The 17086-nt window shown below is 40.3% G+C and overlaps 1 protein-coding gene across 9 annotated transcripts in view; it reads right to left on the bottom strand.

The window, feature by feature from the left end:
• Window positions 1–17086, bottom strand: part of ABCB7 (ATP binding cassette subfamily B member 7) — a 92166-nt gene that overhangs the window by 53957 nt on the left and 21123 nt on the right. For all 9 annotated transcript variants that reach the window (XR_010885580.1, XM_067304355.1, XM_067304353.1 and 6 more), the window contains 10 exons: window positions 12196–12328; window positions 11512–11780; window positions 10237–10325; window positions 10064–10151; window positions 8871–9045; window positions 7250–7407; window positions 6550–6713; window positions 6247–6376; window positions 5598–5769; window positions 444–547 (listed from right to left, as the gene is read on the bottom strand). Coding sequence is in view for 8 of the 9 variants with exons in the window: in XM_067304355.1 (XP_067160456.1) it covers window positions 444–547; window positions 5598–5769; window positions 6247–6376; window positions 6550–6713; window positions 7250–7407; window positions 8871–9045; window positions 10064–10151; window positions 10237–10325; window positions 11512–11780; window positions 12196–12328 (1482 nt within the window). In the remaining variant the exon portion in view is untranslated. The remainder of the gene's footprint in view (window positions 1–443; window positions 548–5597; window positions 5770–6246; window positions 6377–6549; window positions 6714–7249; window positions 7408–8870; window positions 9046–10063; window positions 10152–10236; window positions 10326–11511; window positions 11781–12195; window positions 12329–17086) is intronic.

Genomic DNA, 17086 nt, shown 5'->3' with positions numbered 1-17086 from the left:
GCTGCACAACGAACAAGGGGTTTTCTGTCTCGCTTCATATCAAAATCGTTTAAGACTTATTTTTAAATGAATACTAGATGCCAACTAAACACCTTTTAAAGCGGACTGCAAAGCTTCATACGTCACGGCCAAATATTTGCAACCGTTTCAAGAGATGCATGTTTAATGGTGAGCAGCACCTCGGAGCCCAAACCAGAAGCTGCACCCAGAGACAGAACCGATATTCTTCCCTCTGCCTGAGGTGGACGAGGCTCGGATCTCTTGCTCTGGCCGCTAGGAAAAGGGATTAGCCATAGGGTCACTTAACTAATATCAGGGAAACACATGATAGCAATCAGGCAGGAAGAACAGGGTGCTTTCTGAGAAGGAAAGAACAAGGAAGAAGTATCTGGATCAGACATCATTACACCACTTAAGTTTTATATTTCTTTCTGCCAATTTACCTCTTCTGTAATCGAATCTAAAGATGATGTGGCTTCATCGTAGAGAAAAATAAGCGGCTCCTTTAGCATCGCTCTAGCGATTGCAACTCTTTGCTTTTCTCCTCCTGAAAAAGGGGAGGGGAAGGGAAAGGGGATGAAAAAGAAAAAAGTTACAATCGTGACCTGCAGGATATTCTAAATTCAACAGCAGAGGTGTGTCTGTTCAAGTCTTTTCAATATACATCATAGTTACTACTGATACAAGTCTGCATACAGGTTACATAAGATACAGCGCAGGTTCTTGCTGCAGGTAAATAAAGTGATTCAAGATTGTTTCTTTTTAGAAAAAGAGGGCGAACTATTTCATAGATGCTACAAGGCAAGAGCCTGGTACAGGTAACTAGAAACGACAGGCTACAGTAACTCTTTCCACACAGCAGGGAGGCACGGGCTCTTCCGCCTGCTCTCCCGCACGCTACGTCCCGCGCAGCAGGCGCATAAATACGCCCCGTCTTCTCACGCAAGCAAACAAGGCTACGCGACTACTGTGTTCTCTTTTATTTCACGCACCTTGCACATATACTTTTTCTTTCCAGTCTCTCCTTGAAATTCATCCAACTTTCCACTGCTCTATAACCTGAATTAAGTGTCCAAAACTAACAGCTTTAACGAGTGAATTTCATTAAGAAATACAATTAACACAGCACTGAAAACCATCTTCATTATGCAACGTACTGCCTGCTGCTTTTTGATGTAAGTGCTTTCAGAATGATTTCCTTCCTTCACAATTCTTACAGACAACTGATCTCCCCAAGAATAACTTATGACAAGTTTTATAGACAGGAAAACAGGTGCATTTGAGGACTTAAAATCTGCTAAGCGTTTGGTATGCAAGGCAAACATTTAACATTTGTGCGCTTGCCCTCCTCTGTTTTATTCAAGACTGTGCAAGATTCTATTTAACACCATTATATTCTTATTAATGTTCCATTCCTATCAGGAGAGAAAATGCTTTAATAAACCATTTAGAGGCTGATAATCTTGGTGCAGTTCAAGATTTAAATTATCTTTGGTGGAACTCAGAAGTAATTAGAATTGTACAATTTACTTAGTCTATTTTAATACACTCTCCCGCTCTCCCCTCCTTTAAAGCATGTTCAACTGACAGCTCAGCAACATTTTTCTGAAAGACATGCACTGATATCAAAAATCCAAGGCCTTTTCTTGCATTTGCAGCATATAGACTCATTCATGTTCTTCCCATCCACATGCAGGACAGCAGCATTTGAACGGTTTTGCCCCCAAGGTCAGGGTTTCCAATTGCTCTGGCTTTGTCTATGAGACATCCACCGTAAAGCACTGAAACGCATGCTACTCGAAAAAGCTCAAACTTTTAATTATTTACTCTTGAGGAATCAATCATTGAGACCACTGAGACCTGCACTAAACGCTTATTTGATTTTATCATTTAAACTGATAAAGTTCTTAATGCAATGAAGACTTCCTTAGGCCTGTTATTTTTGGTACCACACCAGCAAGGCAAACCACACTAAGGGAGACACGCTTAGGCTTCCTAACCACCCCAGCATACTGCCATTAGGGAGTTTCGTTTGTATTCAGATTCTCGCCAGTCAATTAAAAAAAATTTTTTTTTTAATATCAGACAGCACTTCGAAAATACAATTTTACAAAGCTCAGTTCCAAAAATATGTAAGCTCTTCCTTTACTGGAAGAAAGGAATCTTTAATATAGCAGGGGTGCAAATTCTGCATACAGAGAGGATCCAATTTACATATTATTGCTTAAATTAACCACTTGCTCCTCTCAACAGATTTAAATATCCGTAGAAAAAGGGCCCGAAATTAAGACTGCAGCAATTACTGGCCCCACACATTACCACCTTGCACCACTGTTCACACATCCGGGACCCGAGATAATTCTTAGTATCATCACTGCCTTTCACTGAGACATCTACCATGTCAGTGATCCCCAAAATCTCACTTTTTCCCCACCATGAATTTAAAATACCTGGATTTCAAAGAGGACCACTTAAATTCACAAACCTTTCACCCCCTCTATTCCTCCCTCAAAAAGGTCAAATCCAGGCAGGACTCTGTGTATTGCTCAGACGAGGAGGGCAAGAAGTCTCACCCAATTCCAAAAGCTAACTGTTAACCAGACTCGGGAATGAATAATATATATCTTTACAACAATTTGAGGAGCCGTTCTACTCCCCAGAAAAATGCAGGGCTTCAAGGTAACAGATGCTGTATTTTTACAGAGCTATTGAGGAAACTCAGAGGTAGCATCTGACATATCTAATCAATTAAACAATAAAACTGCTGACAGTCAACTTCTGGCCATTGTAACTCATTACCAATGAAAGCGTTACTCTAACACAGGCACGTGCAAGGCGGTGGACACTTCAGCTTCACGTTTCGACCTAAAGCACCGTCTCAAAGGGGAGCCTGCGAACGAAGGCCCAGACCCGCGCCACGTGCTGAGCACTTGCAACTGCATTTCGGATCAGTTCAGCGCGCAGCCTGGGGAAGCCCAGGAGGGGCAGACGTTTCGGAGAGCCTCAGACTCCTGTAGCCTGGCTGCAACATCGCCTCAGCTTGTTTATGGTTATTGCTTGCCAATACTCATCTAATTTGTTGGAAATAAAGAGGCTGAAGCTGCTACTTCAGTGTCACCTGCACACGCTGAGCTCTCTTTGCCACAAATTCACTTCACTGTCTTTCTACTGGTAAGAGATTTACATACCCTTTCTGTTTTAATACAGACAAAAAGGGGGTAAAACCCACATTTCCCTCCACTTTCTAAGCACGACCTCCGTTAAAGCATTGTTAGATGAGCGCTTACCGCCATCGCTGCGGTAGCGCACAAGGAAGGATGGAGCGGAGGACAACCAGTGTGCGGGAAGGCTCTGCTAGAGGAGCCTTGGGGTCAGGAGGGAAGCCCAGCCCGCACGCACACACCCACGTGCCCAACCCCGCTTCTTCCCTGGATTTGGGACATGGGACGTGTTTCAAGACAAACCCCAAGCCTTTCCAAACCTGTTGTTGGTCAAATCCTCTTTCGAGGGAGTTTTGGGAGACAGGCAGCACTAGAGACATCTTTCACCTTCGTGGTTGTGGTTCTTCACAGTGCTGCCAGTGCTTATTTCGTATTTTTTACCCGCTCACCCAGATTTGTGCCACGTATTTTCTTTCCCTTCTAGCCTTCCCCGTGCTCCCCTTTCCACCAACGCGCACACGTTCCCAACAGCGTCAGGCACCCAGCTCGCCACCGCACCACCACAGCCGCACGGGAAACGGCTGACCCGTTCGAGTCTAGCAGCCGGCGGCTGTCCGTGGGGTCAGGGCGGAAGCAACGTCACCAGCGCTGCCCCGCGAGCTTACAGTTTGCCAGAAAGCAAGGCCTGGCGTTCAGGCGGCCTCGGTCAGAGGGCACACGCGTTGCGCGGTACCGCCGGGCGACGGCCTCTCCTCCCGCAGAGCGGCGGTTGAATTGCGCGCGTGCTGCAGTCTGTCCCCTCTCCCTCGCCGCGCGCGGTTCAGCGTTACGCTACCTGCCTTGTCAAAACCCTTCCAAACACTTTCAGCAATGACCTCGCGTTTATCTAAATTAACTCTAAGCTTATATTTAAGAAAAAGATAGAAAGCCAGTGTGAAAAACTGCGCCCTACCACTATTCCTACTGGCTAGCAAGTCTGAGAAAACCACAGTGTGTTTTGCTTTCTCGGAACGGAGGGCAGGAAATGGCTTTAATGAACTTTGCAGCCACCACTTGCACTCCTCGTAATACCCACCAAGGACGGAAACCAAATCCATCAGTGAATTAAATGGGGAAATCTCATTAAATGATTATCCCGTTCTATCTTGCATCATATAGCCATAAAAAAAACCCCACAACTTTAAATGCTATAAGAGGATAGGATAAAGACTTATCTAAAATAAAATATTTCTCCACCTAATAATAATATATCCTTCAACCAAACAAAACAGGAATTTTGATTGTTTCATTCCGTGTATATTTAGTGTCACATCCATGTGCTAGACAACATCAATAGCTTTCTTTCAATGCAATTTTAGCCTAAGAGATTTAAGACTGAAAGTGTTTCAATGGAATCTAGTTACTATCTAAAAGTTATACTTAGAGATAAACTTAGTACTTTTAAAATCCTAAATCCCCCATTAAAAACAGAGAAAGAATAAGGCAAATGATTTAGAAATTTCCCAGGTCCCAAATGATCGCTTATCTCACATTATCATTCCCTTACAAAAAGAGTATTTGCTTTCAAGCATCATCTTCCCTAAAAAATAGTGTGTGCAATTTTAATAGACAATTTTAATAGAGTCACATGAGAACCATGAGTGTAGAGACAGACATCTGGAGAGAAGGAGGAGGAGTAAACTGTGATTTTGTAAAAAATGGTGCCAAAAGGCTGATATGACACAGGGCAGCTTGGCTAATACCATGATGCAACGTGTAAAGTCGCATAACTGTCCTGCACTAGATAGGGTGCCTATCCGCCTACGGAGGAACTCGGAGAACCTAAACTCAGGCTATTTGGATTTCAATATTAAGGTTGCTTTATACAAATCCACAGCTTGTAGATATACTGCCACAGTTTATGCTGCTTATTTATTTATTTTTAAACATAATTCAAAAATGACAAGACTTGAAAGCACTTTTATTATGAAAAGGGCCTAAAATTAGTATGTGGCAACAACATATCCCATAGTATTACTTACTACAAAAACAAAAATTTAGATTTCAGCTGCTAGAAGTCTAGATTTAAAGATCAACATTTGGAAGGTCTGTGCATAGGTAAGTCTGTACCATCACACATGCAAAGCACACATACACAGAGTTCTCAATTCTATTCATATGTATTCTACAACCCAAATATATTACAGTAAGACCATTTTTACTTAGACACATCTATGTGCTTACATATCACCTCATTTAACACTATCCCCTGAAAATACATCCCTTTAAATATCTTGTAGATCACAGCTGTCTAAAACTACAGTATAGTAATACTTAGCCCTGCACTTACGTTATAATGTAAATGAGCTAAAAGCAAGTCTAACTGATGAACAAACTATACATTGAACTTTGAGCTAGCAAAAGGGATGCAAAGAACATTTGCACCTAAGGACCCACCTGAGAGCTTGAGTCCTCGTTCACCAACCTGCGTGTTGTAACCATTCGGCATTCGCAGAATGGCATCGTGGATTCCTGCCAGCTTCGCTACTGCGTACACCTCCTCCGGTGTCGCACCGATATTGCCATAGAGTAGATTGTAATAGATAGTATTATGGAAGAGAACAGCATCCTACATTTATAGAAAGAACATTTTAAACAAGAAATTATGAACACTAGTTTACAAACTCTGTCCCCAACCCTTGAAAGAAACCAATACAAAATAGCTTGTATTTTTCCACAAACGCTTGAAGTTGAGTACTTGGGAAATTTCATTTCCCCCCAAATGGGAAGGAGACATTTCATTGTGTCCTAAATATACGTCACATATACTTTTACAGTTTTGCTAACTCATAAAGGTGATAATCAGCTATAAAGGTAAATCGCTTCATGAGAAACAGCCTCCAGCTTTAAGAGGCTTATGCACTTTTCCAGCATTAGATCTATATGATGCACATAAAAATGTGGTAATATTTCCTGAGAAAATTAAGTACAGTGACTTTCAAAGGAACTAGATGATATCACTGTGTTACGACTGGCTTTTATTGAACCACAGTGTCAGAATATCAAGAATTACCATTACATTTAGGGAGAGTGAAACGTATTATACCTGGGGTACAACTCCTATTGCCTTTCTCAGACTTTCCAAACTGACATCTTGTATGTTCTGTCCAGCAACATAAATATTTCCTTTCTGAGGTTCATAGAAACGAAATAATAATCTCACAATTGTGCTTTTCCTGAAATGGAAAGAGAATTGAAGGCAACATTAAATTCTTAATTTATCGTTTGCAAGTCTCCAGTCAAAATATTGATGTCACAGACAAAAGTAATAAAAAGCAAAACAAGAACAAACTCATTTAAAAAACGCCAATCAATGATGCAGAATTTTGCATGTAGTCCATTTACCCACCCTGACCCACTACCTCCTACAATGGCCACTTTCTTTCCTGCAGGGACTTCAAAAGATACTCCAGCAAGGACTTTCTGCCCCTCAAGGTATTCAAAATGCACATTATCAAAGGCGATGGCAGCAGTCTGTGGTGTGATCTGCAGGGGTGGAGCCAGCTCTTTGTCCTATTAAAAGAAGAGTGCCACTTTATATGCTGCCCAGAAAGTATTTCAAGCAGTTCAACAAGCTAAACAGTCCATTTCCTAACTCAGAAGAAGGCAAATAGACACTCTAGCTTGGATATGTTGAAAATTATGATCAGCCACACAGGTAAAATTGGTTTATTAATCCTTTTCCCCAAAGAAGGCAAAAATTTCTGCTGTAAACATTCCGCTTCACAGCTTCTGCAGTAATAAATTCTGCATCATTAATTACAAATAAAAATTTAAGCACAAGGCATGAACGCTCAAATAAAAACCTCAGTACAAACACAGCTTCTGTGAAGCAGCTTTTGCTCTCACTGCAAGGTTCTGCAAGAAAAAAGCAGCAGCTATCGCACTAACTGCACTTGAAGAGGACACAGAGCAGCATCCTTGCACAGCATCCCTTTCTTGAACAGAAGTTAATCTGAACGGTATCGAACAGGGTGAAACGATAGCATTACTACAAAACAGCCCTATTAAATACACAGATACTTTAAGGAAAACAAGCTACTACTTACTTTAATCCTGGTATCTACGCTGAGCAGTGTAAACAAGGTGTTCATATCTATGAGTGCTTGTCTTGTCTCTCTGTATACTGTTCCCAAGAAGTTTAGGGGCAGAGAAAGCTGGAACAGCAATCCATTGACCATTACAAGGTCTCCGACAGACAGGCTCCCTTCAGACAGAACGAATGGGGAAGAATAAGGGGACTTGAAAGGTGGCCTTGTTAGCAAGCACAAAAATAGTCTGAAAAATTCAGTTTAGTTTCTGTTAGCCCATTTCTAAAGCCAAATGTTTAAACAGTAAACAAAATACATTCCTAGAGGATCAGATTTTAGCTAGGCAGGTACCTGAAAGGAATAGTAATGTTTGTATGGATTTCATTAATAAAGATAAAATAGCACCTGAAAAATAGGACAAGCAAGCATATTAGGAAATTCACAGAAAATACCGTATTGCAAAGTTGTAAACCACCACTGGGTGACAAACATAAAGGGTCCTCCCTAAGTTAGAAGCTTGGGGAAAAGGGAGGAATAATATACAAGAACAAGCAAGCAGGAAAGACAAGAACTTTGAATCTTAGGAACAACTATAGACAAATCCAAATGCTGGGATGTGTCATAAGCAAGAGAGAGGGCTTCCAACACTATAAAACAGAGTTGCTAATATGTGTTGTGAGAACCTCTGAGCAGCCTAATATCAAATACATTGATCAAGAAATGACTCGGGATGCGACACACTAGCTAAAGGGAAGTGCCAAGCCAATTCGACTGAAACAGGTCAGGAAAGATGATCTAAAGACACATTTCCAGTGTCCTGCTTTAGGGCCATTCTAAATTTTCTTAAGAAAAGCCATAAATTGCACCTATCGACTCACCCGTTCACTCTTGCCTGTCTAGCATCTCTTAACAAAAGCAAATACAGACGCAAGAGAGACAACGTGATAAAAACAGGTACCCTTCAAACGCGGCTGGATGCTAATGGAGTGCTTAAATATCAGTGCTGCTGCTCTGAACTGCCTCCCTTCAGCTGAGCCTCCTCTCGATACTGCATTCGCCTACAAGCTCGTCTTCCTAAACAAGCAGGCTTTGTTCTATGTAGTATCTAAGACAAATATGGGGGGGGGGTCTCCTAACATATGGAAACAGTTTTTTTAATAAAGTCTTTTCATTAGTCTAAGGGAAATGAAGGACACTGGTAACAAAGCTGTACGAGACAAAGCACAGGTACATACACAGTGCGGAAAAGTCCTGATTCTTGCCAGCGTGGGAAAGAAGGGTGAAAAGGACCTTTTTAGAAGTTAAATTCTTCCCCCATGTATTTGTATTCATCAGCATAAATGCTGCTTTCATAATCCTTCATTCACTACACTTGCCTAAGTTATATTTTCATAGACTCTAAATACCAAACTTTAAAAACGCTTCTAATAAAATAAAGTTACTACTGAATATATCACAGAACAAAACGCTGCAAGATGCAGAAATACTCTTAAAGAAGGACTCTCAAGCAAAAACTCTCAAAACAAACCGTCATATCAACCATAAGTGAATTAAAACAAACAAAAAACCTACATCATCTCTATTACGGATGAATTAAGGTAAAAGAGAATCTTTTTGAGCTTACAGACAGATCAGTTACCTGCAACAATGCCCTGGCTAGCAAGCACCATGATGGCCGTTAAGCCAATGCTAAATATAGCACTTTGTCCAAAATTCAGCAGAGCTAGAGTAGAGGTAGTCTTCAGGGAGGCGTTTTCATAGGTCTTCAAGAATCCATCATACCGTTGGGCTTCATATTTTTCATTATTGAAATACTGTGATACACACAAAAATAAATGTCATTCTCAATATACAAAACTGTATTTAACTTATTATAAAATTTAGTGTAACACACTACATGCAGACACACGCGCATGCCTTCAACACTTCCAACAACTAAAGAGAAAAAATGATCAAAGACCAGGATATGAAGGCAAAGCCATGAAGAGACAAGGTCACTCCACAGATGAGCAAACCCAGCACCTCCTGCACTGGGAAAGGAGACAGTACAGAGACCCCCGCCATGCTCATAACGTAGCAACACACTGGGTGTCTCTCTTGTAAAACTTCTACCTAATTCATGTCTAAACCATCACCACTCCCCACCCCCAAAAAAACAAACAAAAACCCCAGCTACCACTCTATACTAAAAAGGAGAAAAAGTTACTGCCCTCTTTGCCAGAACATCCTTGTTGCTTTGAGGATGACAAGGTCTCTGCTTCTCGTACAATGTCTACTTTTGGGTAGAGATTGCTCATCTTTCCAATTATAGCTCTCCAATTAACAGAAACATAAACTCAGCATGATTCTGGACAAATTCAAAGCTATCCACAGGAATTTTTAACAGCAGCTGTAAAAGGACCAGTAGGCACCCGTGAACATTGCAATGGAGTGCTACAGAGAGCAACAGGCGACGAGCACAGCACACATGCTCGCTGGAGAAGACGACACTTCACAGGCTTACACTCAGAAGATAATTTTAGCAAACAAATGAACAGAATTCTCTCCAAGCCTCTAAGTCTGCATTTTGCAGAAACTAAAGGTCAAGGCTATTCAGTCATGAAGGAAGCTTCTCACTCTTTACCAACAAATGGGATTTTTTAAGCCCAAATGATTTTGATGCTACAGTGTTTATACTCTTCAAATGAATCATGTTTTCAAAACCATGCTATTGTTTCAAACCCACAGCCACACAAAAGATGAACCTTATGACTCACTCTGCTGAGGCTGGGAGATGCAAGACAAGGCTGGGACAAGCAAGACAAAGAGCCCAGCAGTACAGATCGGTCTTACCTTCACAGTCTCATAATTTAGCAGCGAGTCAATTGCAGCATTACCTGCATCGTTATCGGCTTTGTTCATTTCGATTCGAAACCTAGTCCTGTAAAAGGAAGGTTTAATACAGTCAGGAGCAGTGGCCAAGGCAACGCTCCGCGTACGCGGCTGAATCCGGGCGGGCGCCTCACCTCCACTGCGTAATTCCTATCGTGAATGCTGCGTACGCTCCGAGTGTCCCCAGGGTCACTAACGCAAACTCTGCGCCACATTTGTAATACTAGAAGATTAAAGTAAAATAAGTAAAGTCATAAGAATATTCAAACGTTACTGTTGTCTCAAAATTATGAGACCGTAGCCTGAAGAGACAAACTCTGAAGGTCCCTCCCAACACATCCCTTGCAAATAAAGGTTTAAATACCGGCTGAAATTACAAGGAAAGTAACACTGAGCCTAGCAAAGGGAGGACATAGATAAAAGAGAGAGGTGGAGATAACCACGAGCAAGTGGATAGCACAATACTGGAAAAGGGTCTTTTAAAACTTTTCTGTTATCAAAAATAAATATTTGTTTCTACGATTGTGGGGAGATTTTAAAAGAAAGGTGTAGCCTGCGGACAAATAAACAAACGACCTTGCAAAACCATTTAGGAAGGGTTTTCTCTACTTCAGGGTACATCAGGATAGAAAAGCCAAAAGAAAAATTAAGGTATCATGGTATGGTAGCTATTAGCCAGCTTGATTTGCACCTGTCAAAGGTTAAAGATTTAACCAAATACCAAAAGGGGTTTTAACACGTATTGTTATGTTGACATTTGATTAAGTCCTTCAGAAGAAAAGGGGAATAAACAAAACGAGATTCTTTCTTTTAACTTAGTCTAAGCTTCATAACTGAGATTTAAACTTTGGCATATCCTGATTTCAAAAGACAGTAAGTTTCATTTATAAAACAAAATTTAAAATTGAACTTACTAAGTTTGAAACCTGCAAGAAAGAGAAGCCTATTTTCCAGAAGATAATTTGCACTTCTAAGTTCTAGATAAGGGAAAAGCAGCATCTAAAAGGAAGCCAATAATTACTCCCTCCCCTCGACACACTGATACATAACACTTCTGGACATTCACATCTTTCCTCCTCAATATTTACCCAGATACATTTGACATTTGCGTGCAGTTTGCTTTTCTGATTTCATTTTTTCTAACAATGCTGAAGAAAAACATTAAAAACTATCCACATAAACGACTGACTGCAGACAGGTGCTAAACATGGAAATGATTTAAAATAAGCAGATTTAAAATAACCAATATTTGAAAACCATGGATTGTTCTCCTTCAGAGCAGTTACTTTTGCAACCACCAACTAGTAAATTCAGTGATTGCTCTTCTTAACACCTAGACTTTGGCCAAAGAAATTCAGTTCATTAATCCCAAAAGAGACAATTGCAACTCATGAAGAAACAACACTCACCAGAATTCCACTGACTAGCGCCACTTCAAACATGGTAGGTCCCAGATTAAACACTAAAGCACTAAGAACAAAACTGATGCCTCTCGTTCCTCTGTCGATGGTTTTGGAGAGGGCTCCGGTCTGCCTGCTTAGGTGGAATGCCAAGTCCAGGTTATGAAGGTGCAGGAAAACATTCTTTGCTATCCTTCTGATTGAATTTTGAGCTACTTTCCCGAATACTGCATTTCGAGCTTCGTTAAATAACGCCGCCCCAGCTCTTGAGATACCGTCTAGAAAAGATTAAAACAATCGAAAATTTTTTTCCAGCTTGCCTTCTTGCATAAAATTACCATATTAGACTCATTCTTCATATATTTTCAACGTTTTTTCTTTAAAGGTGATTTATCCAAAATTTTGCACACTTTCATTTATAACCATTGTACACACATTTTAAAGTTTCTCTTGCAGCTGTTTGGTGCAAAGGGTAGAATTTATAACTGAAAATCATTTCTATAAGCATTATTTCATTTTATAGCTGAAACACTAGAGCCAAGGTCACAGAGCACTGGAACCAGATGTCAACAGGGAGGTAGTTATAGAATAACTGTCCCAATGCTTCGCAGTGCAGAGGTCCAGAGCTCTGCTGTCCCACCACCTTCCTGGAGAAGGTTAACCCCTGCCAACGGATTCGGGAATCCCACTTACAGCCGATGAGAACAGCAGTTGCCACGGTTGCGACTGTGTTTGGTGCATCACTCAGGTTCAGCATGTTTCCAGACATCTGGTTGAGGTTGTCTACTGCATATTTAAACATGAAAGGAACCAATATATTCATGGCCTAAAAGCATAAGAACACCAATTAGTCAGGATGCATTAAAACATTTATCTGTGTAGCATGAATATATTTTCCTGAAATAGCTGTACTATGATATTTAGTTCTTCACCACTTAGAGCTGGTGGGGCGGCACTCTTGATTTCCAAGACAACATTTTCCATACTAAGATGTCTCTGCTCTCGGGGTTGCAGGGTTAGTTTGTGTCCCCCGCTGGCTTCTATCCTACCCAAACTGTGCACTGCAAAAGCACCTGAACCAAGTCTGAGCACTCATTAAAGCAGTGGCACGCTTGGGAAACGCAAGTAGCAGACACTGCATGACGCATTTACAGTGGCACTAAATTATGCTGTCATTACAGGTTGCTTGCAAGATCTTTACTATATTGGCAACAACTACTACACAAAGAAAAAAAACCAAAAAAACCTCCACACGTTGGTAACTGTGGGTCAGTCAACATATATAAAATCAAAGCTCTACTGAAGCCAAAGGGAAAAAGTTAATTTATCTTTTGTCTCTTCTGACAGTTAGTATTACCTCAATATTTAACTCATGCTTTCCATTTGCAATGTCACTGTAAACACTAACTTTATATCTACATTAACCTTAACACTTGACAGAGCGGCACAAATGACTTACCAAAAGTCTACAAGACACTCTGAATTACTTTAACAATGTGAGCTTTCAAATAAAATATCAACATCACATCCACAACCCTAACATATATGTCACTAGATGTTTTTGTAAGAGCACCAGAACCCAAACACACCTCCTCAAACAGTGGCATTTCCTCTACGTGCTAAAGGGAAGAAAGCTCGCTACGTACATAAATCAATTGAAGTGCAAATGAAAAATCCTACAACTGTAGCATAAAAAAATTCTGAAAACCTTTAAAACAAACAAAAATCCAGAGTCTTGTTAATGTTGCATTATTACACCACTCATTTATACCAATATTTTTAAAAAATGACAAATAACTTCAATTAATAGGATTCATCAATTAAAATTCCTTCTAACTATAAATATTTCAAAATAAGGTGTGCAAGCTTCTTAGCAGCTGAACAAGTCTTAAGACATAACGATGGCAGATGTTAAAATACTTTACAGTGAACTGACTTGATTTTTTTTTGTATTGTGAAAAAGAATTTGTGGGTGGACAACAAATTATTTTACATAATAAGAAAAAAAAAACAAAGCAGGTTGACAATGCTATTTCAGTTCTCTCCCCCAGATGTTTTGTGCCTTGTATTTGAACTGTGTTTAGGGATGCCAGTCAGAGATGAAAGCCCCATAAAAAAAACTGTGTAAATTAACTGGATAAAGAGTAAACTAAGTTTTAAGTGAAAAAAGTGGTAGAGTCTTATCACAGCAGTACAAACCAAAGTTGGAAGACAGGCTTTTAGTGGTTATAACAACTATCCCAGTATCAAACATTCTCAGTATTCAAAATTACAGTAATTAATGGAAAACCGGGTTTTTGGAAATGCTAAATTTTTAAACTATGGTATTAAAGAAAATACTGTCAGTTGATTTCTTGAATTGGGGAGAAGGGGGGTGTTTTTTGAAGAACTGTTTAAACTTCAGGCAAAAGTTCTAGCGCAGATGAGGAAGGAGTCCTCCTTCTCCCCTTTCTTGCCGTCTTTCCCCCCCCAAAAGATACTATGCAGAAAAACAGTGGACAGCCGACCCCGCAGTACAGCATAACCCAGACGATGCCCGAGAGGAGACCGATGAGATCTGAGAGCACCTAGGTGAGCTGATTATCGGTTAGCTTGGGCTGAAAAGAAGAAAACGGCTGAAAGATCAGGTCCTGCTTCCAACACGCTCCTTTGAAAACGTATCCAGTGCAGGGCTGAGTGTCATTCAGCAACATTTCCTCCCTCCCTTTAACAGACCAGAATTGGGGAAAAATATAAAGACCCAAAGTTAGCTCTATCTGCAGAAAGCCAACAAATACCATCAAAGCAGCAGCATACTATAATGACAGATAACTGCAATTATACAGGTTACTCTCATTACATGCTTAAACTTCAAGCGTAAAGCCCCACACAGAACTCGGGCTGCATTAGCAGGGATTCTGGATCTCTGCAATACTGGAATCCACCTCCCCCCCCTTTCCCCAATGTAATAAAAAAAGCCTGCTATTCCCTTCAGAGTTACTGAAACTCAATTTTTTGGTAGCATTTTGTTCTTAATAAAGAAGAATATACTACCACCTGTGTGATAAGGATGACCAGCATGACAAAGCGTGGGTTTTCCTGGGAGAGCCTACTCAGTAGAAAATAAGAGTATTGTAATGCAGATTGTCTTGATTTGCTGCACATTCTCACAAATCCCTCTGCAGGGATTTTACTCTTCAGTAGACTAGGCTACACTACAGGTAGTTTAGAAATAGAACCACAGATATATTTTAAAGTCCATTTAAAGAAAAGAGATGTATTCTTTAAACTGCAGTTCTCCACTCGCAATTAATTTTACTGGCAACAGCCTACAATTTTGCAGAAATGTCTCCTTTCACATCAATATAATTCCACCCAATAGAGTTTTAAATGAAATTTAAAGCCTGGTCTCAGGTTATAGTTGTTCTGACTCCTGGAGGGTGAAGCTTGAATAAGAGCAAGGCAGCATGGTGTTGCATTTCATTAGTAATCAACACAGTCTGCTTTCCAGTCATTAAAAAAGTTAATCTTACAAAGTTTATAGCAAGCGAGATGAGAGCCCATCATTAGAAGCGGGCCTTTCCTGCCCAACTTGTTAAGTCAATGAGATCAAGTTCACACTAATGGCAACAAAATTTCAGCCTTCGACACAAACTCACAGCTATCTCTTTAGCAGCCTACATTTGCCGGCAGAGAATTTAAAGCTTTAAGCACACGCAGGTACTCTATAAAAAGCAACCATGCAAAACGTCTTAATTGTCTTATGCGGTATATGGGTATAGGTTTCCCTCCTCTTCCTAATGCCTGAAAGCTTGAGAACAATTCCTACTAAAAAGACCCCTTTAACAAAAATTTACACATTTTGTTTGTAATTTGGAATTAATAACTAATCCTTACCTGAACTTATTGGCAAGTATAAGCAAATACAACAACGCATGAAGTCATCCCAGCTCAACTGTGCACATTCAACAGCATATTATACATCATGTTTAAATGGGTTTAAACATTTTTTAAATAATTGCGCTATTTTAGGTTGACAATGCATCACCTCTATTCCCATGTGGGAACGCACCACTTTTAGGGCAAACTGAGTTCTTTCATCTCACACTTCCCAGTTTTTTGTGTTTAATAAAGATAACGAATTAGTGACAGGCTGAGCACCCAGCATGATAAAACTGGTCTACAGTGAACTCTTCTTTAGCCAATAATTCAATGAGAAACATTAAAATGAAGAAGGCTGAATTTATCTCTGGGCCAGTATAAAAGCACACCTCCGTATCCACTGTGCAACAGCTCCATTTGTGGAAGCATGAATGGAAAACTCCATCCCTTGCAGAGGCCAAGCTCCTAGAAAAGCTACAAAATACGGTCCAAAGGAAGGAAGGAGCCTCTAGCTTCATGCCTTCTTTGAAATCACAGATAATCTGAAACATAATTTTTCCAAGAAGAGACACACAAAAGAACCCTTATATTTAGAAATACCTTTCACCTGAAACCTCCCCAAAAACTAAGAGGGTTGCTAAAGGTTTAATGAAATTGTCTAATTCCATGTAATTAGAAGAAGGGCTCAAACACAAAGATCATACGTACATACTTAATTGATTAGATAGATACCGTCATCTTTGCACATAGATAAAACTTACAGTGCAAAACCTGTGTCTTGCCTTTTTAGTCAAGCAATTTCTTCTGAAGCTTACAGGATTAACCATCAGTAGAAATGCAGACAGTCTGAAAGATTTCTCTGGCTCATGAATAACACATATTTGGTCCACGACCAAAAAGCCAAGAAACGTTACAGACTGACAGAGGTGATGAGAAATTTTGTCAGATTCATGTGTCTAGACTAGCTCTGAAGGAGCCAGAGCCCTTTTTCTTCTTGTGCCACATAAGAAAAAGGGAAGAAGCAGAAAAATAAGTGTTCGCAATATATATCCCAGTAAAGAGGACAAAAAACAGGAGGGGGAAGGTGCAAGAAAAGACAGATATCTAAAATCTGTGCAGGTTAATCTGTGTCTGAAAACACAGATAATGTCTTGTGTACTCCTCTCACCTGTCTTCCTGTTGCATCTTTCAGATCGCGCAAGTCTAGATAGGCTATAAATATTTAAGATAGAAATTTAAAGCGTGTCATAATACAATAAATCTTCCAAGAAAAAGAGACCTTACTAGCCCAGGAGCAGACTCCCTCCTGTCAGCTCCTAGTCATAAAAAGCTATACAAACAGTTCACTTTGAAGGCTAACAATATTTCTAGCAGTTATGTGTAGACAGGAAGGAACCAAAAATCACAATAATTTGTTCAATGACAGGCAACGGGGCCCCACAAAAGGAGTCAAGACAGATTATAACTGCAGGCTCTTCAGCAACTACAAGACACAAACTGGCTTTTGTTTCGAAATTGAATTTTATTCAACTGGAAGACTGAAAGAGAAATAAGAAATTATTCCACAAGCAGGTGGAGGAGGAGGAGGTGGTACAGTCTCCAACCGCTTTGTGTTTTGTGGGTAAGTAAGCCCACGTCAAACAGGGTGCGAACTCCAAGTTTCTTCCTGCAGCTGGGGATTTTACAACCCACCTCTCCTCTCCTCGGTGGATTCTCTCGACTT

Source organism: Apteryx mantelli, chromosome 13 (genome assembly GCF_036417845.1).
Source record: "Apteryx mantelli isolate bAptMan1 chromosome 13, bAptMan1.hap1, whole genome shotgun sequence".
Classification (NCBI taxonomy): Eukaryota; Metazoa; Chordata; class Aves; order Apterygiformes; family Apterygidae; genus Apteryx; species Apteryx mantelli.
This window is presented reverse-complemented; position numbering and strand designations above follow the sequence as displayed.